Source organism: Aquarana catesbeiana, linkage group LG07, assembly GCF_042186555.1.
Source record: "Aquarana catesbeiana isolate 2022-GZ linkage group LG07, ASM4218655v1, whole genome shotgun sequence".
Lineage (NCBI taxonomy): Eukaryota > Metazoa > Chordata > Amphibia > Anura > Ranidae > Aquarana > Aquarana catesbeiana.
In genome coordinates, this window is record NC_133330.1 from 88,745,829 (window position 1) to 88,773,686 (window position 27,858).

The following is a 27,858-nucleotide window of genomic DNA, read 5'->3' on the forward strand; positions in this document are numbered from 1 at the left end:
ATAGGTCTGACATCCCCGTTCAGTATTGGAACTGTAAAGCGGTTTGAGTAGAACCCTAAGACTTACTCTTCTGGGGTCATTTCTATAATTACCCCTTGGGATAGTAGACGTTCTAAGGCCAGAAAAAAGGGTCTCCTTTTTCTGGATCTTTGGAGACTCTTCACCTTAGGAAACGAGATGGCAGAAGCTCCCGGAACTCCAGCTTGTAGCCCAGAGACACCGTGGAGGCTACCCATTTGTCCTGAATCTCTTCCCGGCAGGCGCCTGCAAACTGCAGCAGCCTTCCCCCCACTCGGCCGAGCAGGGGTGCCTCTTCATGGGGAGGCTTTGGGGTTCTGTTTAACAGATCTTGGACCCCAAGACTTCTTTTACCCTTGGGCTTGGCCTTGGACCTTTCCCCTAGTATTGGACTGGGGAGGCTGTCGCCACTGCCTGGGGCTGGGGAAAGGGAACGTCTAAATTAGGGAGCGTGTATCCTGGATGGCATGTAAGTATACACCAGGTATGTCTTACTCCCTCTAGTGGTGGAAACCAGGTAAGACATGCAAACTACTCAAAAGAAGATAATCCACGTGTATACTTTAGGATTGTCTTCACTTACCTTATCCCCGCCGCAGGAACTGCTGAGAACAGACAGATCCAACCTTCACCCATCACAGCGGGTAGCGTTGTGCCAACCTTCAGGGTTCTGGGTTCCTACTCACAGGATCCTCTTCCCGGGACCTGTAGAAGACTCTGCAAGAAAAACTTTTTGTGCAACTTAATTTTGTGCACCAAAGCGCTGGATCCCAGAGCCCAGTCCTCAAAGAGAGACATTACTGGCAAAACCTTGTTTTTTCTTTCACGAGGCCCGGGTACCATCCATCTTAGGCGTATTTATTAGCCCGAGGTATGGATCCGGTTGTATAGCTCCTAGGCCCCCGCAGAGTCCATCAAGCAGAGCTTTATTCTTAGCACATCTTTAACGTGACCAACCACCTTAGACACTGGCGAAAAAACTGAGGTACTCTCCATATGGGAGGGGTTATATAGGGGAGGAGTTCACCTTGTAATTAGGGTTGCCAGTGTCCAGTCACCTGATGGTGACTATCTAACCCACTAAGCAATTATCAAAGTCTCTGTGTCCCGTGATTCATGAACAAGAAAGATATCCTTCTCATAATGGGAGACTGGAATGCTAAAGTAGGAAGTCAAAGCATATCTTGAATAACAGGCAACTATGGCCTTGGAGTACAAAATGAAGCAGGACAAAAGGCTAACAGAGTCTTGTCAAGAAAACACACTGGTAATAACAAACACTCTTTTCCAACAACCAAAGAGGCAACTCTACACATGGACCTCACCGGATGGTCAATATAGAAATTAGATTATGTTCTCTGCAGTCAAAAATGGAGAAGCTCTATACAATCAGTCAAAACAAGACCTGGAGCTGACTGGCTCAGACCATGAGCTTCTTATGCCAAAATTCTGGCTTAAATTGAAGAAAGTGGGAACCACCACTAGACATTTTCGATATAATCTAACTCGGATCCCTTGTGAATACCCAGTGGAGATGACAACCAGATTTAAGGGATTAGATCTGATAGACAAAGTGCCTGAGTAACTATGGAAGTGTGTGAGATCCTACAAGACACAGCAATGAAAACCATCCCAAAGATGAAGAGATGCAAGAAAGCAAAGTGGCTGGCTGATGAGGCCATACAAATAGCTGAACAAAGAAGGAAGACAAAAGGCAATGGAGAAAAGGGAAAATATACCCAATGGAATGCAGACTTCCAGAGGATAGCAAGAAGAGACAAAAATACCTTCTTAAACAATCAATGCAACAAATTAGAGGAAAACAACAGAATGGGAAAGACTAGAGAGCCTTGCACAAAACTTTCCCTTGATATCTCCAATTTTCTTGAAAAGATGGGCACAATAGACAAAAATGGCAAGAAATTGACAGTAGCAGAAGAGATAAAGAAGAGATAGCATCAATACACAGAAGAACGATACAAGAAAGATCTGAATGTCCCATATAACCACGATGATGCAATTACTACCCTTGAACCAGATAGTCTGGAGAGTGAAGTCAAGTGAGCCTTAGAAAGCATTGCTAACAACAAAGCTAGTGGAAGTGATCCCAGTGGAAGGTATCCCAGCTGAGCTGTTTAAAATCCTAAAAGATGATGCTGTTAAAGTGCTGCATTCCACATGCCAACAAATTTGGAAAACTCAACAATGGCCACAGGACAGGAAGAGGTCGGTTTACATTCAGATACCGAAGAAGGGCAGCGCCAAAGAATGTTCAAACAACCGTACGATCGCACTCCTCTCACACACTAGCAAGGTTATGCTGAAAATTCTTCAAGCTAGGCTTCAGCAGCATGTGAACCGAGAGCTACCACAAGTGCAAGCTGGATTTCAAAGAGGCAGAGGAACTAGAGATCAAATTGCCAACATTCGCTGGATCATGGAGAAAGCAAGGGAGTTCCAGAAGAATATCTACTTCTGCTTTATTGACTACAGTAAAGCCTTTGATTGTGTGGCTCACAATAAGATGTGGCAAATCCTAAAATAGGAATACCAGACCACCTCATCTGTCTTCCGAAAAACCTGTATGCAAGGCAAGAAGCAACAGTTAGAATATGACACAGAACAACTGACTGGTTCAAAACTGAGAAAGGAGTGCGGTAAGGATGTATATTGTTACCCTATTTATTTAACTTATATGCAGAGTACATCATGCGAAATGCCAGTATCGACGAATCACAAGCCGGAATTAAGATCGCAGGGAGAAATATCAACAACCTGAGATATTCAGACGATACTACACTAATGGCAGAAAGTGAAGAAGAACTAAAGAGTCTCTTAATGAAGGTGAAAGAGGAGAGCGCAAAAGCTGGCTTGAAATTGAACATTAAGAAAAATAAGATAATGGCAACCGTTCCCATCACTCCTTAGCAAATAGAAGGAGAAGAAATGGAAACAGTGACCGATTTTATCTTCCTAGCCTCCAAGATCATGGCAGACGGTGACTGTAGCCATGAAAATAAGACGCTTGCTTCTTGGGAGGAAAGTAATTGCAAATCTAGACAATATTATAAAAAGCAGAGACATTACCCTACCGACAAAGTGCCATCTAGTTAAAGCTATGGTATTCCCAGTAGTAACTTATGGCTGTGAAAGTTGGACCATAAGGAAGGCTGAACGCCGAAGAATGGAAGCTTTTCAACTATGATGTTGGAGAAGACTCTTGAAAGTCCCTAGTATGGCAAGATAATCAAACCAGTCAATCCTGAAGGAAATCAACCCTGAATATTCACTGGAAGGAGATCAAGTGCACGCTATTCTGGATACACAACTTCTTAAAGTGCACTGATACCTGTACAGGGGTGTATCGACAAACAGTTGTACAAGCCCCACTGGATTAAACAGTAAGTATACCTTTATGAAAATTATGCACAAATGTAGTATATAATTATGTCCTGTCTGGTCATACAACTCTCCCATAGGAAGTACTCATTCTTCATTATCTAGCCATAGGCTGCTCTTGTGTCTCTAAAAGCCTTGCTTAACTACATGGGATTTAAAACATAAAAAAATGGCCGCCCTTCTACTTCCTGCCTACACTGAAAAGTGCAAAGAAATGGATCACTCAACAGAAAATCCAGAAAACAATCTTTCTGAGGATACTTGAGCTGAAGAGTTTAGAAACCCTGGTATATTCAACTATTAAAAAGACACCTGGCACAAAAATATTATATTTCCTATTAAATCAGTGCTGGCATAAATATTCTGTATTATACTTTGTATAATCTTTAGTATAGTCATAACAGGAATTTTTTTTGCCTTCTTCGGTTGCAGCACATTCACTATCCCTTTCGCAACCTTATCTTTATATATCTACAGGAATCATGTTATTATCATAAAACAAATACAAGCAAGCTACCTAAAGATTACCTGTGCTTTGTCCATGTGGAGTAATGCAACAGATTTATTTCATTCTGCAGCAGTTTCCACATACCTCCCCTGCACTCTTCTGCCACTTTGGACACCAGAAGAAAAAAACAAAAAACAAAAAAAAAAGCCTACTACTTTTAGGAAAAATGTGACTCACTCAACTTCTTGCCACTTGCCACACTGGAGCTAGGCACTTGTCCACTAAACACTAATTGTGGGGGCAGAGAGGGTCCTCCACTCCTTGAAGCATACAGGTCTTTCCTTTGCTTTCACGATTGAACAAAGCACCAGAAAAGGCAAGTATAAGCTGCTGCTGTGTCTGAAAATATTATCCTCACAGGCAAAGCACAGGTTCATTTTACACTGTACTATTTATTATCTGTGTTCTGTGTTACAAGAAACAGGAAAGGTAAGCACATTGAGTATACTATATTGGATGTGGCAAGAGCCGGTGTTGACATGCTTTTGGCTCACTTCAGAACTGCTTCTAACCCTATACAAATCCTATGAGAATTTAAAAGCAGCTGAAGCAGGTCAACTGCACCTTCAATAAATTCTGAATGATCACAAAAGCATCTCAAACTGATGTAAAAGGCATGCTCCATTTGCCCATTGAAGCCCGCTGACAAAGATATTTGTAATTTAAAACAAAAAAGAAGGAAGAAAAGTCTTTGACAGACCTTTTTATCCAAAATACAAGTTTTATGAGTGTTTTACCTGTCCTCTTATTCCCAAACTCTGAGTAGAAGTCTTTTTCTACAGGCTCTGGGGATGGTGTTCGTGCCAGCAAGGATAATACAGACATAAGCTGTTGTATGAATGCATGGGTAGTATAGCTGTCTCTGGTCAAACATGTTACAACATGGTTTGGAGAAGGACCTGTAAATCAAATAAAAGAAAATTAAATCAAGATTAGAATGTAGCAAGGCCGTGAACGAAAACTAGGAGAAATCTACATCATAGCATTAAAGTGAATGCATAGCGGTATGATCATAATTTATTATGATCTGGATTAAAACTATTACAATATTTGTTAGTCAAAGCATAGAAAATTCATAAATTTCTGCTTTTGAGCCAGGAGGTGGAGCTGCCCGTTTGCATCATTTGATACAGTAAGCACACAGCTTAAGGGCCCTTTCACACGGGCAGAGCATTCAGGTCCGCCTGTCAGTTTTTTAGGCGGACCTGAACGGACGCTCCATACAGGTCTATGGAGGGACGGATGTCAGCGGTGACATGTCCGCTGACATCCGACCCGTTCCGATCTGCTAAAGTGTGATGGAGGAAAACCCTACTTTTCCATCCGTCTGCAGATCGGATGAAAACTGACTCTACGGTCCATCTTCATCCGATCCCCCATAGAGGAGAGCAGCGCTCTGACAGGTCGGTCCCTGCACAGTGCACGGAGCGATCCCCCGCTGAGCAAAGCGGAGCCCGTACACGGACACGTCTGTGTGAAAGGGCCCTGAGGGGTTATTTCATCTTTCCAGAAATAATGATACAGTGAACACCATACACCCTCCCTACCACTTGGTCTCCACTGTACTTACCTCCATGGGTGATGAGGGAGAGGGAGTGGGGATTTCAAATCCTTTGACTGCTATACTGGCCAGCTGCGTGGGCACTGACAGCTCATTGCTCAGGAAGAAAAGTACAGGACTAGAGGGGGAGGTGGCAGGAGAGACAGTGTACGATGTTAGTTCACCTCTTCATTTTTTTTCTAGTAAGATAAACTTACACTTTAATGACTTATCCCACCGATTTATCCTTTATTGGAGGGTGCATCCCAGTTTCCATCAGGCAAATCCTGCCACAAAGCAAGCAGACAAGCAGTTGTGCTGTGCTGCCTCTTTAGCCAACCCAATGCTCGAAGAGTCCACTTAAGGATCGCCCACTGCATATATACTGTGGCAGGGTGGCTCTATTGTGTGAAATCATGTACCTTTTTGTCATTTTGTGCAAAAGATACTGTGCGCGCGCTCACTGGACAGAAGGGGAACCAATCAGCAGGTCCGCCGGCCGCCCGCGATCGTTCCCCGGAGAGGCAGAACAGTGATCTGCTTACGTAAACAAGGCAGATTGCCGTTCTGAAAGGAGAGGACACAGATCTTCTGTTCCTGCTGAGCAGGAACACAGATCTCTGTGTTCACCCAGTCAGTCTATCCCCACACAGTTAGCACGCACCTCCTAGGGACACACTTAACCCTTTGATCGCCCCTGATGTTAACCCCTTCCCTGCCAGTGTCATTAGTACAGTAACAGTGCATATTTTTAGCACTGATCACTGTAAAAAGTGTCAGTTAGGTGTCCGATTTGTCCGCCACAATGTGGCAGCCCTGCTAAAAATCACAGCTTGCCACCATTACTAGTAATAAAATAAATAAAAATGCCATAAAAATATCCCATCATTTGTAGACGCTGTAACTTTTGCACAAACCAATCAATATACTCTTACTGGGATCTTTTTTTTACCACAAATATGTAGCAGAATACATATTGGCCTAAATTGATGAAGAAATCTTTTTTTTTTTTTAATTGGCATTTTATAGCAGAACGTAAAAAATACTGTTATTTTTTTCAAATAAAAACCGCAGAGGTGATCAAATACCACCATAAAAAAGTTCTATTTGTGGGAAAAAAAAAGGGCATCAATTTTATATGGGTACAGCGTTGCATAACTGCGCAATTGTCAGTTAAAGTAACACAGTGCCGTATCACAAAAAATGGCCTGGTCATTAAGGGGGTAAGACCTTCCGGGGGCTGAAGTGGTTAATGAATGTCTATTTATAAAGCAAAAATAATGCACGTAAAAAAAAAAAAAACATTATAAAAACACATTATATATACACACACATATATATGTATATATATATATATATATATATATATATATATATATATATATATATATATATATATATACATACATACACACACACATATATACATATACATACACACATCGCAATTATAGAAAAACTATTTTAAAACATGTAAACGTTAAAAACAAAACAAAAAATAATATTGACCGACAACCACTAAAGTTGTAAATATCCCCCCGCTCCCCCCCCAGACGCCCCTGTCAGGATTGATTGAATACTGGGTTATTTACTACATATTATCCAAGAATTTTTTTTTTTTTTTTAAGAAGACACAAGCCATGAGAACTATGGTTAGGTGAAAATTCTGTTGAGTGCACATTTGGAACAACTGATAAACAGTAGTTATTGTTTTAGGGTAAATCCCACTGTAATTATTCTCACCATAATGACTGTACTAAGTTCTTGTACTGTAATGCTGATTTGTTTAATAAAATATTTTCTGTTAAAAAAAAAAAGTTGTAAATATATTTACATTCCCAATACCTAAATAAAAGATATGTATCTAGAACCAGAAAATGAGACTAATAGTTAAGTAGTTGTAAAAGTTATTTATTTATTTTTTGGATAATAACAAACATGTCATACTTACCTGCTTTGTGCAAGGGTTTTGCACAGAGGGGCCCGATCCTTCTTTTCTGGGGTGCCCCGGCGGCGGTCCTGGCTCCTTTTCCATTGGGTGCCCCCCACGGAGACACGCTGTCCATGGAAGGGCCCCCATGCTGACGCGCTCCCGAGTCCTGCTGCTGCATCCATTGACACAGACAGCAGGACTCGGCCCTGCCCCCGGCTCCTGTGTCAATGGATTTGATTGACAGCAGTGGGAGCCAATGGCTCCTACTGCGCTATTAATGTATCCAATGAGGACCTGAGACAGCGGCTGGAGCTGCTGGGCTCGTGCTAGTCGCTGGTACGATCAGGTTCACGTAAGAAAAGGGGAGCTCTGGGGGGCAGTTGCAGCGCAGAAGGTTTTTCACCTTAATGCATAGAATGTATTAAGGTGAAAAACCTTGAGGGTTTACAACAATATACACAAAATCACCCTAAAAAGCAATATAAAAGAGAAAATTATTAAATCAATTTTACACAGAACAAACGTTCTGTTTTTTTTTTTTTTTTTTATATATGTAATAGGGGTGTATCAATCCTCTACCAAGTCTTTAAAATAAGAACTCCACTTTTACGATGTAAAAGAAAAAACACATATTGCAGGTTGTGTTCTGATGTTGAACCTTCATATTTTGCAACACCCAGGACCTAACTACAAAATACTTTATAATATAATTAAAAAATATTGTGTTCCTTAGAGTGGCCCTTTCATAAAGGCCTCTGCTGCTTTCCTGACAAACGCTGTTTTATTGCAAGCGTCCTGATGACTGAAGCTCATTCTAACAATAAATAAGATCATCAAACTATACAGTAGTGTAAAGAACCTGGAATCTTTGAGGTTAGATTAAAAGAAACAGTGTTTACCTGTTAATCGAAAGTACTGATCGAAAAGCCCAATGTTTACAGACTGCAAATCACTGAACTTTATCACTATACAGCAGCAATGATGGAATAAACTGTGCTCTAAGCCGACTATGTTTTGGTTGCAGGAATCTATTGGGAAAGAAAAAGAAAAGTTATATTTCTACCACAAACCGTAAAAGGTACAAACCTCCTTTTGTTTTTCACATTAATGATGCAATAGGAACAATCACTTACTCTGCGGTATCTGATTTATCTTTTTTATTGTGTCATCCAGCACAAAATAAACTGCCTTTGTTGACAGCAAAACACAAGATGTGATTTCCATGTCTGGTGTCCGATAAAATGAAAGGGATGACCACATGAGGTGCCGCAATTCTTCATTCTCATCCTGTAAATCATGTGAAAGAGAAAAGCTGATTAATTGGTTTAAAACAAAATATAAATGATGCAATAAGCCATTCACTAGTACAGCTACTACATGCTAAAAGAGCAATTCCAGATAAAACAAATAAAAGGGAGCTACTTAGGAAATTAGGTAAACACTATCCTAAATAGAAAGTTTGCTTTTCTTTAACCCTTTAATGCCTAAGCCCATTTCTGACACTTGTTGCTTACAAGTTAAAATCCATATTTTTTTGCTAGAAAATTACTTAGAACCCCCAAACATATATATATATATATATATATATATATATATATATATATATATATATATTTTTAGCAGAGACCCTGGAGAATAAAATGGCGATCATTGCACTATTTTATGTCACACAGTATTTGTGCAGCAGTCTTCAAATTCAATTTTTGGGGAAAAAAGAAACTTTCATGAATTAAAACTACGGTACCTAAAAATCTCCTTAGGCGACGCTTTAAAAAATGAGTTACCAGGTTAGAGTTACAGAGGAGGTCTTTTGCTAGTATTATTGCTTTCACTCTGAAGATTGCGGCGATTCCTCACATGTGTGATTTGAACACCGTTTACATTTGCGGGCGCGACTTATGTATGCATTTTTCCTTGCTTTTCTGATTTAATTTTTTTACATTGTCCCTTTAAAAAAAAAAATTCTGATCACTTTTATTGCTGTCACAAGGAATGTAAACATCCTTTGTGACAGTAATAGGTGGTGACAGGTACTCTTTATGGAGCGACCGCGGGTCTAAAGACCCCAAATTCCTCCTTTGCACTTAAAAGTATTCAGATCGCCAAAATCTGCGATTCTGAATACTGTAATTTTTTTTTAAATCGGCGCCATTGGCAGCCAAGTAAACCAGAAGTGATGTTGTGACTGCTGGCTCTAAAAAAAAAACGCATCACTTCAGTTTAACCCCTTCAAGCCATAAACGCAAATTTGCGTACAGTCGTCGCGAAGGGGTTAAACCAAAACCGACGCTGAAAGCAATAATGCGCCTACCACTGCTGACCTCCTGCTGAACATGCTAAGTGTCTGGCTGTCCATGAATCACTTGTGGATGGAAGCCATCCCCGCCAGGAAAAGACAGTAATTATTGCTAGTGGCTATGCCAGCTGCTAGCAATAGTCGCATGTAAAATCCGGAAGGCTGGTTGCATCCAAGTTGATCGATCAACTTGGGTAAATTTAGCCTGCCCATACATAGCTCGCATCTCAGCTGGTTCCTGCTGAACTGGCCGAGATTCGACCCGTCTATGGCTGCCCTTAGTTTTCATCAGTTATCTGCTGTCTTGAAGGCAGCATTGCTGCAATGTAACATAGGGAAGTTCTCTTGTTTTGCCAACTGTTGTTAAAGTGTAACTCCACTTTTGTTGAGAAAAAAACATTCCCCTCTGGGTGATCTATGTACATTGCAAGGAGTATAACAAACTTTGTTGCAGATTCCTACCTTTTGTTATTCTTAAAGTGGTGTTCCGGCCGAAATGATACTTTTTAAATAAAAATACCCCTATAATACACAAGCTTAATGTATTCTAGTAAAGTTAGTCTGTAAACTAAGGTCTGTTTTGTTAGTTTATAGCAGTAGTTTGTTATTTTATAAAATTACAGCAGGCCGTGGCCATCTTAAGCGTGGGCATCTGAAGCCAGACTGTATTTCTTCCTGGATCTCATCCTTGCAGATCTCGCACATGCTCAGTGCAGCACAAGCAGTGTAATAGGTTTCAGGTCAGGTTTCCATAGCAACGGCAGTTTCAGAGGAAGTTGCCACCCCTTCCCAGAAGGCATTGCAAACAGGAAATGATGCGATGGGCTGCGGCCAGGGAGGAGGAAGTGAAAAATTGAATACAGCAGATATACAGTAGGTGCTGAGAAAAATTTTTTAAAAATATCCAATTTGTTTACAGTGCACAATTTAGTGAGGGATGCTGAAGAGTTGTAAAAGTGGGTGGAACTCCACTTTAAGAAATCCATGTGTGTTTGTGTCTGCCTCTGTTCTGAGTGGGTCTAATGGTGGTTTCATAATTAACTGTTAGGTGTAGCAGCAGCAAGGCACTAATGAGGAAAGCTGCTGGGCCTGCATCCCTGTAGACGGGTTCCTATTGAAAATATCTTTCCAAAAATTACATTTTTGTTACAGGGGATGCCTGAAATCTGACCTGTATCTTAGGGAAAATTGGTGAGGCAATCACACAAGCAGGAAATGATGTTTCTGGGGAGTGGTCAGTACACATTCTGCTTACAGAACAACTCCAGGTAGCCATATTGCAATGCATTCTCAGAAAATTACAGAGCTGCAGATTGAAAAGGAAAGGGAGTTTTTTACAACATTCAATTACAATATGATTAGTGTCGCAATTATATGCGCTATATTATTTTTTCTTTATTTGCTATTTTTTTTCCCCCACGAAAGTGGAGTTACCCTTTAAAGGGTTACTAAACCCTCGTGTTTTTTTTTTTAAATAACAAACATTTTCTACTTGCTTCCACTGTGCAGTTTGTTTTGCACAGAGTGGCCTCGATCCTCCTCTTCTGGGGTCCCTCAACGGCGCTAGTAGCTCCTCCCCACTTCGGGAAACCACATAAGAGAATCGCTCTCCTTGGGGGTACCCGTGTTTGCGCGCTCCCGAGTCCTGCTTCTGCGTGTATTCACACAGAATGCAGGACTCGGCCCGACCCCCACGTCATTGGATTTTATTGACAGCAGCGTGAGCCAATGGCTGTGCTGCTATCAATCTATCCAATCAGGACACAAGACACTGGCTGGAGCTGGTGTGCTCATTCCCGACCTGGCAATTACAGGGCTCAGGTAAGTATAAGGGGGGCTCCTGCATTTAAGAAGGTTTTTCACCTTAATGCATAGAATGCATTAAGGTAAAAAACTCTGAAGGTTTACAACCCCTTTAAGCTTTACAAGCATGGTACAAATACTGCTGTTAACTAGTACAACTCAATTAATATGATCACATCTTATGCTCTGAATGTGAGTACCAGTGCACTTACTAATCTATCCAATCAGAATTAGGCCTCTTCCAAATGGGACCATGGCATGCGTATTCCGTGCAGGGCCGTGTATTGAGGGCACAGGGATGCAAAGGTGTTGCGTGCATCCTCATGATGGCATCCTATTGCTGTCTATTGGGACAAGTGGCTGCACAGACACAACTGCTGTGTCCCAATAGGACATGCAAGTGGATGCAGTTCCGAGTCCCTGAACTCACCCTGCATATCATCCAGATGCACACAGAGTGATTTCAGGGATTTGCACCCACACCCATATGGATGTCATACTGGGACACAGTGGCTTTGTCCATGCAGCCACATGTCCCAATAAACAATGGATCAATCCAGGATAAGGACGAACAACCCGACACATTGCAAAAAGTCGATAGTGAAATCGCAACATATACCCCAAGACAAAAGCAAGCCAAGCGAGATAAACTCAAATTGATCAACCAGGACTACCAGGAGGGAAGGGTATACCCCTGGCTTACCGGTATCAGACAACCAAGACGTAGACCCTACACAAGACCCCCTGGAAAACCACTCAGGAACGACCGTTCTGCGACTACAACTATTTCACGTTTGAGGGCACCAAGTATGCACAGATCCGGGGTACAGCTATGGGGAGCTCAGCAGCCCCATCTTTTGCCAATCTTTTTGTAGGCCTACTAGAGGAACGTTACATTTATCTATCCGATGCCTTTACTAACCATATTAAATGTTGGTTTAGGTATATTGATGACATTTTTTTATTTGGACCGGTGAGGATGTCCAATTCTTTGACTTTGATTTCTTGAACAGCATCTTTACAGGGGTAGTGTTTACACCCGAAATCTCACCATGCAATATCTCATTCTTGGATGTATTGATCACTAATTCTCATGGCTCTCTGGTTACATCTCTCTTCACAAAACCCACTGACAGAAACACACTTCTGCATTATCAAAGCGCACATCCCAAACATCTTTTAGATAGTCTGCCGATATCCCAGTTTATGAGGGTGTCACGGATCTGTTCTGATGAGGATGACAAACTAAAGCAGCTAAACGAGATGTACCACAAGTTTCTGGAAAGGGGGTATCCTGCAGAAGTCCTTGACCAGGCATTAACCAAGATAAAGACTACCCATACCAGGCCCTCTGGGCCTTCTGATCGACCTCTGTTCATACACACATTCAACCGTGAATCTGACCATATTAAACAGGCCATGACAAAAAACTTACATATTCTACGAGCTGACAACGCACTGGCATATGAACTTAAAGTGATGCCCCTAATCACACATAGAGGCAGCAAAACCCTTCGTGACTTCCTCGTACAATCGGATCCTAGGCACAAATACGCTAAAACCATACTACGAATTTCCCAGAAGACTGGCTGCTACAAATTTATTTTATTTCAGGTACTTATATAGCGCCGTCAATTTACACAGCGCTTTACATATACATTGTACATTCACATCAGTCCCTACCCTCAAGGAGCTTACAATCTAAGGTCCCTAACTCACATTAATACATACTAGGGACAATTTAGACAGGATCCAATTAACCTACAAATGCCACAATTGCAACTTTTGCAATTCCCTTATATGCGGCGAACATTTTATGCACCCCCGTAGGGGTAACCGCTTTCGCATAAGTGAGTACCTGAACTGCAACACTGACTACTGCGTTTATATCCTTAAATGCCCATTCAAAAGGAGGTTCCAAAAGCACAGAAGTGATATTAGACTCGCCCTAAACTGGGGATGATATACAGATCGATCATAACAAACCAGTGGCTGCGCATTTTTTCAAACACAAACATCAGATACATGAACTAAGAGGTATGGTCATGGGGATGGTGTGTGTGGGCGTGACCGGATGCTGAGGTGAGGGAGAGCCGTGCAACCAAACCCGGTCCCTGCTTAATCTCTGTCCCCACGCTGGAAACCACAGGGTGAAGCGGAGGGGGAGACACCGTATGTTCGGATCTCCCGGACCTAGCGGTTCCATATGTGACAGACGCTTTCAGTGTCTGAGGAATCCATGTGCTCAGAGCTCTCCCGGGTGGACTGTCAGCTGATCGCACTCTGTGTGCGGGAGAGGGGAGCGCACCTGCCCGGAAGCAAGAGTGAGTGGCGGCGGCGGCGGCAGCTGTGTGAGCCGTGCGGAGTGGCGGTGCTCCAAATTTGACTGGAGGGGTGAGTGACCCACACCGGAGGACTCTGGGGGACACACAGGGTGGGCTGGTATTATTATATATATTATACATGGTACTGTGAACCCCCCCTCACAGATAGGACAGTATTTTCCGTCCGCTTAGCCAGCAAAGAAAAAGCGAGGGTTTCTCAGCAAGCGGGAGGCTGCTGTATTTCTGCAGGGTGACACTCGCTGAAGCAGCTGGGACAGTATGACTAGAAAGAAGGGGCAGGAGGAGGCATCTGCACAGGAAGGCACAGGGGCCCTAGTACAGCGAAACCCCAAAGAAAAAGGAAGCCAGGTGGCTGCTAAACTAGAACGGTTGGCTCACACACCAAACCAGCTTGCAAGCTTGACACCAAAAAAGAGCAACCATGCAGGGGGGTCGCAGCATCAATCTAGCCAGCCCGGGAGGAGAAGCCTAGGCCCCATTGGGGGGGAGCTGCGAATTCGCTGATGGATCCAGGGGTAAGTGGAACACTGGAGGGGGATTCTGGCCCGAGAGTGGAGCTGGGGGATGGTGCAGCAATACCACCAGTCGAGAAGGAGCCATCATTGAAAGATATCTTCCTAGCAGTTAATAGCTGTAAATTATCTATCACCGATCTGTCCATACAACTGAAAAGCATTAAAGCTGAATTGTTGGCGGTAAAAAACGAAATGCAAGTGGTCAGTACCCGGACAGCAGCCCTGGAAGACAGGATTAGCCAGATGGAGGATGATGTTTTCCCTTTAAAACAGGAAGTCTCAGTTATGAAAAGTCAACTTAATGAATGCATGCAAAAAATAGACAGTATGGAAAATAGACTGCGTAGAGAGAACTTAAGGGTGTTGGGACTACCTGAGGGTTGTGAAGGAAATAACCCTGTAAAATTTATGGAAGACTGGCTAAAGGAGAGATTTGGGAAGGAATCACTCTCAGAATTTTTTTCAATCGAGCGTGCGCATAGGGTGCCCACTAGAATTTGGTCCCCGGGGGGTTATCCAAGACCATTGATCCTGAAGCTGCTATGCTTTAAGGATAAAACTACTATCCTTCGGAAGGCAAGAGAGATGAAGAATATACAATATAGGGGCGCAAGGATCTCAATATATCCTGACTTCTCCCCTGAACTCCAGAGGCAGAGAGCAAAATTCTTGGAATGCAAGCGCAAGCTTCAACAGCTAAAAATTAATTACGCATTATTATATCCAGCACGCTTGCGCATAGTGGCTCTGGGGGAAACGCAATTTTTTGACACTCCCACCGAAGTTGTAACTTGGCTAGAAAAAAAACGAAGGAAGAGTACAGCGTGAAGAAGAAATGTAGAAAAGCAGGGACTTTCGTAGTCAGAGGACTCTGTCTCCCCTATTTTCCCTTTTTTTTTTTTTTTTTTTTTTTTTGTAATACGCACATATATATAAGTGAAAGGGGGAGTGGGGTTGGGGGGAGTAAGTAAATTTAACTGTTCATAGGCACAAAAGGTAATAATGGGGATAATTCCCCTCTCAATGGGACCGGGGGTTGTATTGTTTTTTTTTTTCTCACCTTAAGCAATGTGGCTGGTCAAAATAGAAGCCATAGGGGTAGGCCCAAAATTGGGCAATGGGGTAGAAAATATATGGGGGGTAGGGAGGGGGTGGGGTGGGATGGGGGGGCGGGGTGGAGTGGGTAGGTGTGTGGGTGGGTGGTGGGAAGGGTGGAATGTAAGTGTTGAGGTAAGGGTGAGAGTGGTAGATGGAAGCATAACCCACAAGAACTACAAGGGTCACAATAAGAGGTGGTTTAATTTTGCTGAGGGATATAAGGATATAGGTTTCACTTAATGATGCATGATGGAGCAGGTCGTAACAGACCCCGAAATTTAAAAAAAACAGATCACTATATGTTCCTGGAATGTGCGGGGAGTAAAAGATAAGGTTAAAAGGCAAGCGATCCTTTCTATGATAGATAAGGGGAGAGTCGAAATACTCTGTCTGCAGGAGACACATCTAGATAAGGATTCAATCAAAATAATGGACCATAAGAAATTTCAGATACAGTATCATTCTACCCACTCCTCCTTTTCAAGGGGGGTGAGTATTTTGATAAAGTCAGGATTGGCTTTCTCCTGCAGCCAGAGTAAGGTTGATATATTTGGGTGGTATATTTTTCTCTACTGTTCAATCGAGAACAGGAAATATGTATTAGCGAACATCTACATTCCCCCCCCCATTTGGGAGAGAGGTTTTGGATGATTTGACTGGCTTCATGGCGGGTTTTTCAGGGGCTCCGGTTATAGCAGTCGGAGACTTCAATATGACTATGGATAATGGAATAGATAGGTTTCCTTCAAAAAACATCAGTAGAGGAGCACCTAAGAGTCCTCTTGCACAATATTGCGCTGAGGTGGGTTTGGTGGATATCTGGAGAAGGAGGCATCCTGAGGTGAGGCAATACTCTTGTCACTCCAGGACATATGCCACTTTGTCCAGAATAGATTTACTACTGGGCAATGAGGAAGCTTTAAACGTAGTGGAGGGTATAGTCTACGAGCCGAGGGGAGTTTCGGACCACTCACCAGTGATAATCAAATTAAAAGGGAGAGAGATGCTTTAAAAATGGCAACTGGAAAGTTAATCCCTTTTGGCTCGAGATTATTGAGGAAACAAGTACCATCAGGGAAAGGTTGGCGGAATTCGTAAACCCTAATTCAGGCACTGCTTCATTAGGGATAGTTTGGGATTCCCTGAAGGCTTTTCTTCGGGGAGTTCTAATCCAAAAAATCTCCCATATTAAAAAACAATCACAAATAGAAGAACTAAAAGTAAAGGAGAAGGTTAGAAGAGCGGAAGAACAGTACGTGGAGTCACCAACCCCGCCTAAATATGAGGCGTGGGTGGAGAGCCAAAACGAGTATGGTAGATTGGTTTTGGAAAAGACGGTGAGGAAAAAGTTATTCCAAAAACAGAGGTTTGACTGTGAGGGGGAGTGCGTTGGAAGGACCTTGGCCTTGGTAATTGGAGCTAATGGCCCCCCAAACACTATTCCAGCGATAGAAGGGAAAGAGGGAATAATAAAAACGACTAACCCAGAAATCTTGGTAGAATTTAGGGAATACTTCCAAAACTTATATAGCTCGGCGAAGAGGGATATGGATGGAGCAATGGGGGAGTTCTTTGGACAGTTAAAGTTAACCCCTCTCGCAAAAGAAGATCGGGAAATGTTAGAGGCCCCTTTAACACTTGATGAGTTACAAAGAGCTGTGGCAGATATGGCAAACCAGAAAGCCCCAGGGCCCGATGGTCTACCCATTGAGATTTTTAAAAAATATGGGGAGATCTTACTTCCCATGCTCCTGGGGGTGTTCAATGGGACTAGGAAGGACGGTAATCTACCGGTATCTATGACAGAAGCCACCATAATAATGCTGTTGAAAGAGGGGAAAAACCCGTTAGATGTGATGTCATATAGGCCGATATCATTATTATGTTCGGACGTGAAGATTCTGGCAAAAGCCCTGGCAACAAGGCTAAAGAAAATAATTTCAAAATTAATCCATATAGACCAAACCGGGTTTATCCCGGACAGATCAACAAGTACGAACATAAGGCGAGTTTATGTAAATATGCAGATCCCCATAGTAAATAGTGGTAAGAGAGCCCTTCTCTCACTAGATGCAACCAAGGCATTTGATTGCCTGGAATGGCAATATATCTGGAAGGTACTTGCAGAACTCCAATTTGGCCCCGGTTTTGTCCATTGGCTGAGGTTACTATACGATAAGCCAAGAGCTAAGATCAGAGTCAATGGAGAGTGTTCAGAATGGTTCCAATTAAGTAGGGGCACTAGGCAGGGGTGTCCTTTGTCGCCCCTCCTATTTGCCCTAGCAATGGAGCCGCTGGCCGTTGCCATAAGGGCATCTCAGGGGGTACAGGGGTTTAAAAGAAAGAGGGGAGAGGAGAAAATAGCAATGTACGCGGACGATATCTTGTTATTCCTGGGGGACACACAGGACTCTTTGAGGACGGCCATGGGGTTAATTGAAGATTTTGGATACTTTTCCGGGTTAAAAATTAATTGGGAAAAGTCAGCATTATTGCCAATAGATCCGCTGACGGAGCCCCTTCATCACCAAATTCCCCAGATTAAAGTAGTGAATCAAGTGAAATATTTGGGGATTAATATTTCAAGGAACCCAGGGCAATATATCACAGAAAACTTAGTTCCACTTATGAAAAAACTTAAACAGAAATGCCGGGTATGGGGACGGCTTCCTCTCTCGGTCGCAGGGCGCTGCAACCTGATAAAAATGGTTTGGATGCCACAGATCTTATATATCTTACACAACTCACCAGTTTGGATCCCCAAACGCTGGTTCAATAAAATGGATAGTATTTTTAGAGAACTAATTTGGAAGGGTGGGGTAGCAAGGATTGGCCTGCAGGTGCTTCGGAGACCGGGTGAGAAAGGTGGGTTGGGAGTGCCGGATCCGGGGTGCTATTTCTTGGCGTCTCAAATCCAGCATGTAGGAGGGAGTAATAGGCCCGGGAACTGGGCAGCAGGAAATAATGTACTACTAAATGACACCAATAACGATACCATAGTAGAAGCGCTGGAGGCGGATTCCTTTGTTACTAGATGCCCCACTACTCGGATGATGGTTAAGAGCTGGGTTAAGGTTAAAAAGAGGTATGGTCATAGAACATGTCCATCAACCCATTAGAGGTGGTGACCATAACCGTCTACTACTACAACGTGAAGCCTATTGGATCCATACACTGGGCGCGGTGCATCCTGGAGGACTCAATGCCAACTTATCATTCACATGCTTCTTAAATGAGAGATAACAGATTTGTGTTCGTGTTTTCGAATGATGATCGAACCTTTTTTCCTTTTTCTATGACCGTTTGATCCTTGTTCCTCCTTTTTCTTTCTTTTTGATTATCTCGGTGATGCCTGAAGATGAACCCATGGCATTTTAGTTAGGGATCTATACGAAATTGTGGTGACCTCCTCACCTGCAATTTTCCCTGCAACACACTTACTTTAAATTTCCTTTGTATCTAGGTATTTATCCTTTCAGGTTCCCCGCAAATGTCATCATAGCCTTCCTTTCCCCCTTCTCCCCCCCCCCCGCATTCCCCTCCCCCCCACCTTCCCCTAGCCCCTCGATTCTTTTCCTCATTCTGTTTTTTGTTTTCTCATTTTCGTTTTTTTTTCTTGTTTCGTTTTTTCCCGTTTTTGTTTTTTCCACCTCAACTTTTTTTCATTTCACTCTTATCTTCATTTATATATTTCTTTTTAATTTTCTTTTTTTCTTTTTCTTTTATCAGTTTTCCTTTCTTCTCTCTTTCTGCATTTCTCCATTTCCTTAATTTCTATTATTATTTTTTTACTTACTTTTTTTTTATCTTCCCATTTATTCTTTTCTATTTTTACTTTTATTATCGATTTTTAGTTTTATTTTTTCCATTTATATTTATTATTTACTTATTTATTCTATTTTTTTCTATTTTTTTTTTATTTTTTATTATTTTTTATTATTTTTTATTTTACTTCATCGTTCTCTTTAATTCTTTTTCTTCTTCTCATCTGCGCTTCAGCAACATCCTCTCCGAGTATCATTTTTCCTTGTTGTACTCTGTCACTTTTGCTTCTTCTGTTTAAACTCTTTGCTTCTATTTCGTTTTCTTCTCTCTTCCCACTCTGTCTCTATTTCGTTCTCATATCTTGCATTTTCACTTCACCCCACTCACTCACCTCCCGTGGTTTGACATATCCCAGCTCAGGGGCGGGGTCCGCCGATGTCGCACGTTTCCATGACATCAGCGGCCTGTTTTTAACATTGGAACCCCGTCCCACAGCATTCGATCCCAGCACTGGCGCTGATCGGTTACAGAATCGTGCACTGCAGCCTGATGTTTCCTAACAGCTGTTCCATCCCCACAACGCTTAGCAGCATCGTCGAGGAGGTACCATGATGAGTTTCACATTACTTTTCTCTGTACCCTCCTTTGTCATTTACTTTTCCTCCATTCATGAAAACCTTTTTTTAAACATTTGTTAGTGTCTTTTTGGCGGGATTTATGACGTCATACCAGTCTCGGGGTGGGAGGAGTCTGTTTTTTTTTCCTTTTCTCTTTTCCTGATTGGTTGATGTTTCTTTATATAATTTTCACTGTTTTTTCACATGCCTGACGAAGGGGTCCTGCGTGACTCCGAAACGTTGCACTTACCTTGTGTTGTGATCATGCAATAAATTACACGTTTGGACGCTAACGCACTCTCCTTGTGTTGTAATCATGCAATAAATTACACATTTGGACGCTATCTACGCCGTTCCATGGTGTGCTGGCAAATATTTTCATTCCAATAAACAATGGGACTCCAAGGAATGTACGCAGCACATGTGCATCCATATGCAGGCAAAACATGGCCCTGCACAGGGCACGCATGTCATTGTCCTGGGTGAACAAGGCCTAACCCATACAGAACTAAAATAAGGAAGTTAGTTATTCAGATTTAAATTATTGCCAGGTCACACCGGTGTGATGTACAGTGATGACAGGTCTTTTGAACTAATGCTTACAGTTTATTGCCTTCCTTCCGCCAGTTGAGAAGTAGTGTCAGCAATCATGACAGTCAAGGTTGACGGGACATAAGGTTCTTGTATCCTATCTTGGGGTGTATGCCCCTTCCAGAAAAATCTGAGGGAAATGGACCTCAGCTATTTATAAAATAACCTTGATGGAGCTACAGGGAGATTTGAAATATGCGTAATGAATAACAAAGGGTGTCTATTCTGTTTAGTGTGGAAAAATTAAAGCTATACATTTGCGGTTAACAGAATGGAATGCATATGCCTCAGAAAAATAATGAAAAGCTAATGTGATGGGAAGTTACATATACATATATAAGTTACATATAGGAGTGGGTACCCTGTCCGTTTTTTAGTTCAATCTTATTTTATTGAAAGAAGCATACAAGAAAATGTACTTCACATATACATCATTGATAGTATTAGTGTTGATGACAATAAATCCAGTGTATTCACAGGATACATAGTGTAGTACGTTATGTGTGCAGATAACAAGGAAAAAACATTGTTTAAACAACATATTGAGACATAACAAGGATAACCAAAGTGCCCTCACCATATACGGGAGGGGATTACATGTAAACTTCATGTGTTTTTACAATCAAACTTATTCCAGGAACCTGTTATGTTGTACAGGATTAGCTTGTGTGGGTCGTATTCTGCATCTGGATTTTAAGGAGTACATTGATATGAAGAGGAGAAGGATTAGGGGGAGAGTAGAGAAACAGAAAGGTTAGGAACAGGAGTCGCTCCAGCATGGTCATGAGGCGGCACCGTCCAGGTTGCCCTCTGCCCAGGGGATGAAGTCCGATGAGTATCGGAACATGGACCACGAAGTCCACGTAAGAGAGAACTGGTTGTCTTTATTAGATTCCTCAGCCAACAGACGTTCAAGATCTCTGATGCGGTCCACCTCAATAGCCCACTGCCCCAGGGAAGATACAGTTCTTGACTTCCAATATCTTGGGATCACCATTCTCGCTGCGGCCAAGAAATGGCGTAATACATCTTTTTTAATGGACTTGAGCGTGCCCGGGAGCATGGACAAAAGAGCTATCTTGGGTGAAGGAGAGAGAGCAGTCGCCATCAGCTTGCAGTATAGTAGGAAGATCTGTTGCCAGAATTTCTGTATGGGTGGGCATTCCCACCAAATGTGGAGCATGGTGCCCCTGGAGTTTAAACATCGCCAACAAGTATCTGGGTTTGTCAAGTTGAAGTGATGTATTGTCGAAGGGTATCTATACCACCTCGTCACCAGTTTAAACCCCTTTTCTTGAGTTTTAGTGGCTAGGGAGAGCTTGTGTGTTAAGATAAAGCATTTTTGCCAGTCAATGGGGGAGATGGAGTGTTGGAGATCTTTTTCCCAAGCCTTCGTGTAGGGTGGGAGATCAGGGTGAAAAGCATTCAACAAAAGGGAATAAAGCTGTGATACCACGTGCATTGGAGGATCGGTTTGGAGGAGCATATCTTCAAATCCTGTGGGTTCAGCTAGAATATCTGGTATTGATTGGAAGGTTTGGATATAGGAAGTCAATTGTTGTTTCTGAAGCCATTGCATAGGGTATCTAGTAAGCGATTCGGGGGAAGTATCTGGCATTAGAGTGGGGTCTGTATGGACAACCTGAGAAAGCCTCCTATGGTCTTCTTTCCGCCAAGGTCCAAAGCTTGTCACGTGCATAGCCGGTGGGAAGGCTGGGGTCCCAAATAGGGGGGTCATAGGCCCCGAAGGATTGGATATGTTACCTTCAGAGTTTAAGCGATCCCAAATTTGCATCGTTTGGCGGGTGAGGTCACAGAGGGGGAGTGAACCCCTACGAATTGCGGGTGTGGTCCATGGAAGAGCTGAGAGATCAATGGAGTTCATATGGCTTTCCAAGTGAACCCAGAGCTTAGTCGTATGGTTATGGAACCAGTCCAATATGCGAGTATCGCTGCCTTATGGTACAATGAAGCGTCCGGGGCTCCAGCCCCCCCTCTCGCTTTCGGAAGAGATAGCGTTCTGTATCCAATTCTAGGATGGGCTGAATTCCAAATAAATTTAGAGAACAGCTGGCGCAATTTTCGAAAATAGGAGCTAGGTATGTATATAGGGATTGTCTGAAATAGGTACAAAAACCGGGAAAGGACATCCATTTTCAAGGTGTTCACCCTACCAAGCCAGGACAGCCGTTTAAATGTGTAATTAGACAGATCGGCTTGAGTTCTGAGAAGCAAGGGGGTAAAGTTCTTGGAAAAGAGTTGGGATGCATCCTCCGGTATCTGAATACCAAGGTATCGGATGGAGGTGGATCCCGTTTTAAAGGAAAAGGCAGTAGAAAGTCTGCGTAGGTCCGACTTTGGCAGAGAAATATTGAGAATTTCCGATTTATTGTAGTTTACCTTAAAGTTACTGACTTCCCCAAATCTCTGGAACTCCTGCATCACCGAGGTTAAAGACAAGTGTGGACGTGTCACAAATAGAAGCAGGTCATCTGCAAACAGAGCAAGTTTAGTTTGAGTGGGTCCGACTGTGATTCCGTGTACAGAGGGATTGTTTTGCAAAGCAATGGCTAAATGTTCCATAGTGAGGACATACAGGAGGGGAGACAAGGGGCATCCTTGTCGTGTCCCGTTAGAGATAGAGAATGCCGACGACAAAGAACCGTTCAGTCTTATCCTAGCGGATGGAGAGGAGTAGAGGGACATTATCCTTGAGATCATGTGGGCTCCCAGTCCTATTTGTTGTAGAGATAGCCGAAGGAATTGCCAATCTACTCGGTCGAATGCCTTTTCCGCATCGACTGTTAAGAGGCATAAAGGAATATCGTGGGTTCGGGCATAGTTGGATAAAAGAAGGGTTTTCAGGGTGTTATCCCTTGCTTTTCGGCCACTCACAAATCCTACTTGATCCAAGTGGATCAAACTGGGCAACAATGGTTGTAACCTGTTGGCTAACACTTTAGCAAAGATCTTCAAATCCACCCCAATCAAGGATATTGGCCTATAATTTGTACATAAAGTCGGGTCCTTCTCTGGTTTTGGAATAAGGGAAATATGAGCCTCAAGTGTTTGTGGGGGAAACACTGAGCCCTCTGATACAGAATTGAATACTTTAGTGAGGAAAGGAATAAGAAGGGGAGCAAATAATTTATAAAACTTTGGGGTAAAGCCGTCCGGCCCTGGGCTCTTGCCAGTGGTGTACTCGCAATGGCTTTCGCAACTTCATCTGCTGTTATAAGTGTTTCAAGTTCGGTAATGGTGTCCTCATCCAAAGTGGGGAGCGCAGTTTCCCTGATATAAGAGGACTTGTGCTCCTCTGTAGTAGAGGGGGAGTCTGACGATTGGGCCGCAGGTATATTGTATAGGGATTGATAAAAATCCCTGAACGTCTGCGCAATCTTAGAAGGTGAGGAGATTAATTCTCCATGCGGTCCTTGGATATGGGAGATGAAAGTAGAGGATTTTTTTTGGATGTAGGGAGCGAGCCAGTGACCTGCCACATTTGTCTTGGAATTTATATTGATGGAAAGCGAGTTTGTCCGCAAATGTACGTGCAGATGTCTCATATAGACCTCTGAGATGTAATCGGGCATTGGAAACCTCAGTGAGCGTTTCGGTAGTTGGGGAACGCTTATGGTCAGTTTCCAGGTTTCGGAGCTTCTGGATTGCATCCACTATAGCGGCTGAGCGTTCCTTTTTCAGACGAGATCCTAATTGAATAAAGGTTCCACGTAATACTGCTTTCAGTGCCTCCCATTGGATGGGGAACGACGTGGTATCTTGTGCGTGGTCCCCAAAAAAGTTAGAGATTGTTTCCGAGATACGTGTAATACAGTCCGTATTAGCTAGCAATGAATCATTTAAGCACCATGTCTACTCCCTAATAGGTGAGGAGGGGAGCGAGAATGTCAAGTATATAGGGGAGTGGTCTGACCAGATCATAGAATCTATTTCACACTCAGGAGACCAGTCTAGGCAACTGTGGTCGCTCAATAGATAGTCTATGCGACTATAGGTCTGATGTACCTGAGAAAAATGTGTGTAGTTACGAGTCTTAGGGTACAGTACCCTCCAAACGTCTACAAGGCGTAAGTCGTATAGTGCCCGTTTCAGGGCCCTCAATTTGGGGAATGAGATACGTGACCTTGAAGTGGAGGAATCTAATGTTGGCTCCAGGGGGGTATTAAAATCTCCACCGAGGATGAGCTTGCCCTCCATGAATTCAGATAGGATCTTCAGATACTGCAAAGCCGATGGAACTTGGTTAACATTTGGCAAATATATGTTAGCTATCGTAAATTTAACTCCTCACAGCAAAAATTTCAAAGACGTACCTTCCCTGAGGGTCGGAGAGATGATCAAGCAATTCAATGGGGAGGCTTTTGTGAAAAGCTACAGATACTCCCTTAGTTTTCTGGGATGGATTAGTACTATGTATCCATCTGTTAAAATATCTGTTAGAGCAAGGGGTGGAGGCTGATTGAAAGTGCGTCTCCTGCAAGAGGAGTATATTAACTTGGCATTTATGCATTTGATATAGAATTTGTCAACGTTTAGAGGCAACATTGAGTCAATTTACATTGTATGAACACAATTTTAGTCGAGGGTGAGACAATACCGTATAGGCCATGGTGGAGCGAGGAAATAGGAAAAAATTTGAAAGTCTAGAAAAAGAGGGGGAGGCGGTTGGGGGAAATACGGAAAAGAGAAGATAGGGGAAGAGGAATGGAGAATGGCTAGTTAGAGGACACCTGGGAAAAGTGTCTCAAAACAAAATCTAACGTGTTAGCAGCAGCAAAACACTCCGTGAACTATCACGTGCTAGGCACAAATCGTGCCAAACCTATTTGGGGAGGGAGGTCGGATTAGAGAGGTCTGAGTTGTGAACCCGACAACATAGCAGGCATGTATAACGTATATGTATCACACCCGTCTATCATAGTATATTGAATACTTAATATTTTAGGTTATAGAAGAACATGGCATATATCCAATCAGTGTTTGAAAAAACACTTGAACACCCATAATCAATCAGCTGTCATCACAAACAATAGTATGTATAACAAGCATTTAAATTATGTAACATTGAGGAATTCTACTAGTTCTGTGGTGTAGGATCAGTTAGGCCCGGGACTGAGAGGAGACCAAGAAGCCCATAACAGGTAATAAGGTATCTTCTGGGAGACTCCAAGTCAGTCAGCGGGTCCTCCGGCCCGAAGAACTAGAAAGGCACATTGGCTACAAGTATCACCCCAGAGACTTAGTGGTGGGCTCCACTCAAGCCAGGCCGCATCCCGAATAAAAGAATCATAGGGTTCTGGAAAATTGGGTAACAGAAGACGGTTTCTTAAGGAAACGATGTTCATAGCATTCAAATTGGTCTTGGTATGGTCTATGTGTCGATAAGTGTACATTTAAAGCTAGGGACGTCCGGTGTCAAATGGAGCCCCCACGTGGCCATAAAAAGCAGTAACATTACCACCGTCTAATCTACACCCTTCTTTAGATGTAACTGTCCCATTAAGGGCAACACAGCACCCTCCACCCCGTGAGCTTAGTAGACTTCTATACTATCTTTGTAAATGAAGTGGTATAGTTAGTATGAGTTCATAGGAGGGTACAGAGAGAACACAGTACCATTGTAAACCTGGTCCAGTCCCTTAATGAAAACTGTGGGGTGAAAGGTGTAGATCCATTGTAAAACATTGAACAGATAGAACAAGTAACAGTGTTGACTCACGTGGGGAGCCAAATCAGTCTTCCGGGGATGTTGGACGTCTTGCTCTAGGACCAAAAAGAAGCAGATCTAGATCTCGGACGTCTGTGACATTGCAGGAGAGGGCCCTGTCGTCGTTGACGATCCTCTGGAGGGTCTAGCCAGTTCAGGATGCTGATAGGGTCTTGTGCAAGGAAGGTGAAGAAGGCAGGAAGTTGTTCAGGGTCCGACAGAACAAACTTACAGTTGTCGTCTCGGGTTACCTTGATACTGAATGGATGGCCCCAGGTCTAGGAAGCCCCTGCTTGACGGATTAAACCCAAAAGTGGACGGACCGCCCGTCTCATGTATAAGGTGTTGCGGGAAAGGTCCGGGTAGAGGTGTACTGTAGATCCATTGAATTCTAAAGGACCTAAGCGCCAGGCCTTACGCATAATCTCTTCCTTGAGGGTATAGTAATGGACCCGGCATAGGACATCGCGGGGGCGGTCACTGCGGTCTCCCCCCATGCCTATCACTCTATGCACTCTGTCCAGTTCAATAGGGGATGTAACTTCCCTGCCCAGGACCTGGTTGAGAATAGAAACGACAGTGGGTTTTAGATCAGTGCCTGAAGTTGCTTCCGGCACTCCCTGTATCCTAATGTTGTTCCTGCGGCTCCTGTTTTCGCTGTCCTCTATGCGGAGTTGGTGTTGTCGCAAGCGGGATAAATGTGACGTGGTTGCAGATTTGAGGGCCACAATACGAGCCGTATGGTCATCTTGGGTAGTAGCCAGAACGGATACAGCGTTCTCTGTCGTTGAAAACCGATGCTGGAGGGCTTGTAGTTCTACATGGAGGGAGGCTTCCATCTTGGACGCCCAGGATTCAAAGTCTGTCCTAAAAGCAGAAAGAAGGGCTGTGGTCGCAGAGCCGGCTGAACCGCCCGAGGCCGGAGGAAGTAGCTCTGCGGGGCCATCTTCGGAGGGGATGTCAGGGGGCATAGCGGCCATTGAAGGGGCCGAGGGCTCACCTGTAGTGTCCTTGCACAGCGAGGAGTCCGTGTGAACCAGAGAGGGAGGTTTAGATTTGCCTAGGGTGCGACTGGCCGCCAGCTTGTCCTTTCCCGTGTGGGAGTCGAGTGAAGATGTACGGAGTAGGTAGCGCTGGATTGAACCTTGCTGCAGCTCAGCGGAGTCAGAGGAGTGAGAGCTTGAGGATGACATAGAGATTCCGGGTGTAGGTAATTTGTAACACAGCCTGATAATGTCGGGGGAGCACAGAGCTCAGTAGCCCATTTCTTCAGCCGTCCATCGTCAGCCAGAAAACATGGTATCTAGTATGGGGGGATAGGACGGTCGCTACCTGCGACTCTGGAGCCAGGGCTGCATTCCCTGCTAGTCTTTTGCACTACAGTATGAGATGGAAATGTGTTGCAGAACTATGGCGAGGTAGCAAACTGTCAGCCAAGGAGTATTTATTCTGTGAGAAGGGTTACAAGTGGCAGCTGGGTCCTCTGGGCAGTTCTTGTGACAGTGTAGAGACACAGTGATCCAGGAGCAAAGGGTTTAAGGAACAAGTGCATATACTGTAGCAGGGTGGAGCAAGATGGCCGCTCCACGTGGCCCCAGGGGTAGTGTTACAATCCACCCCACAAATGGGGGTAAATATTAGTTTAGTCCCTTTCATAAATCACAGTCTACTATGTCAGGGCACCCTGGTGTTTAGATTGGCC

At 43.4% G+C, this 27,858-nt stretch overlaps 1 protein-coding gene across 4 annotated transcripts in view; it reads right to left on the reverse strand.

Moving 5' to 3' along the window:
- Positions 1-27,858, reverse strand: part of NISCH (nischarin) — a 184,933-nt gene that overhangs the window by 45,470 nt on the left and 111,605 nt on the right. For all 4 annotated transcript variants that reach the window (XM_073592451.1, XM_073592452.1, XM_073592453.1 and 1 more), the window contains 3 exons: positions 8,532-8,685; positions 8,298-8,426; positions 4,663-4,824 (listed from right to left, as the gene is read on the reverse strand). In XM_073592451.1, coding sequence (XP_073448552.1) covers positions 4,663-4,824; positions 8,298-8,426; positions 8,532-8,685 — 445 coding nt within the window. The remainder of the gene's footprint in view (positions 1-4,662; positions 4,825-8,297; positions 8,427-8,531; positions 8,686-27,858) is intronic.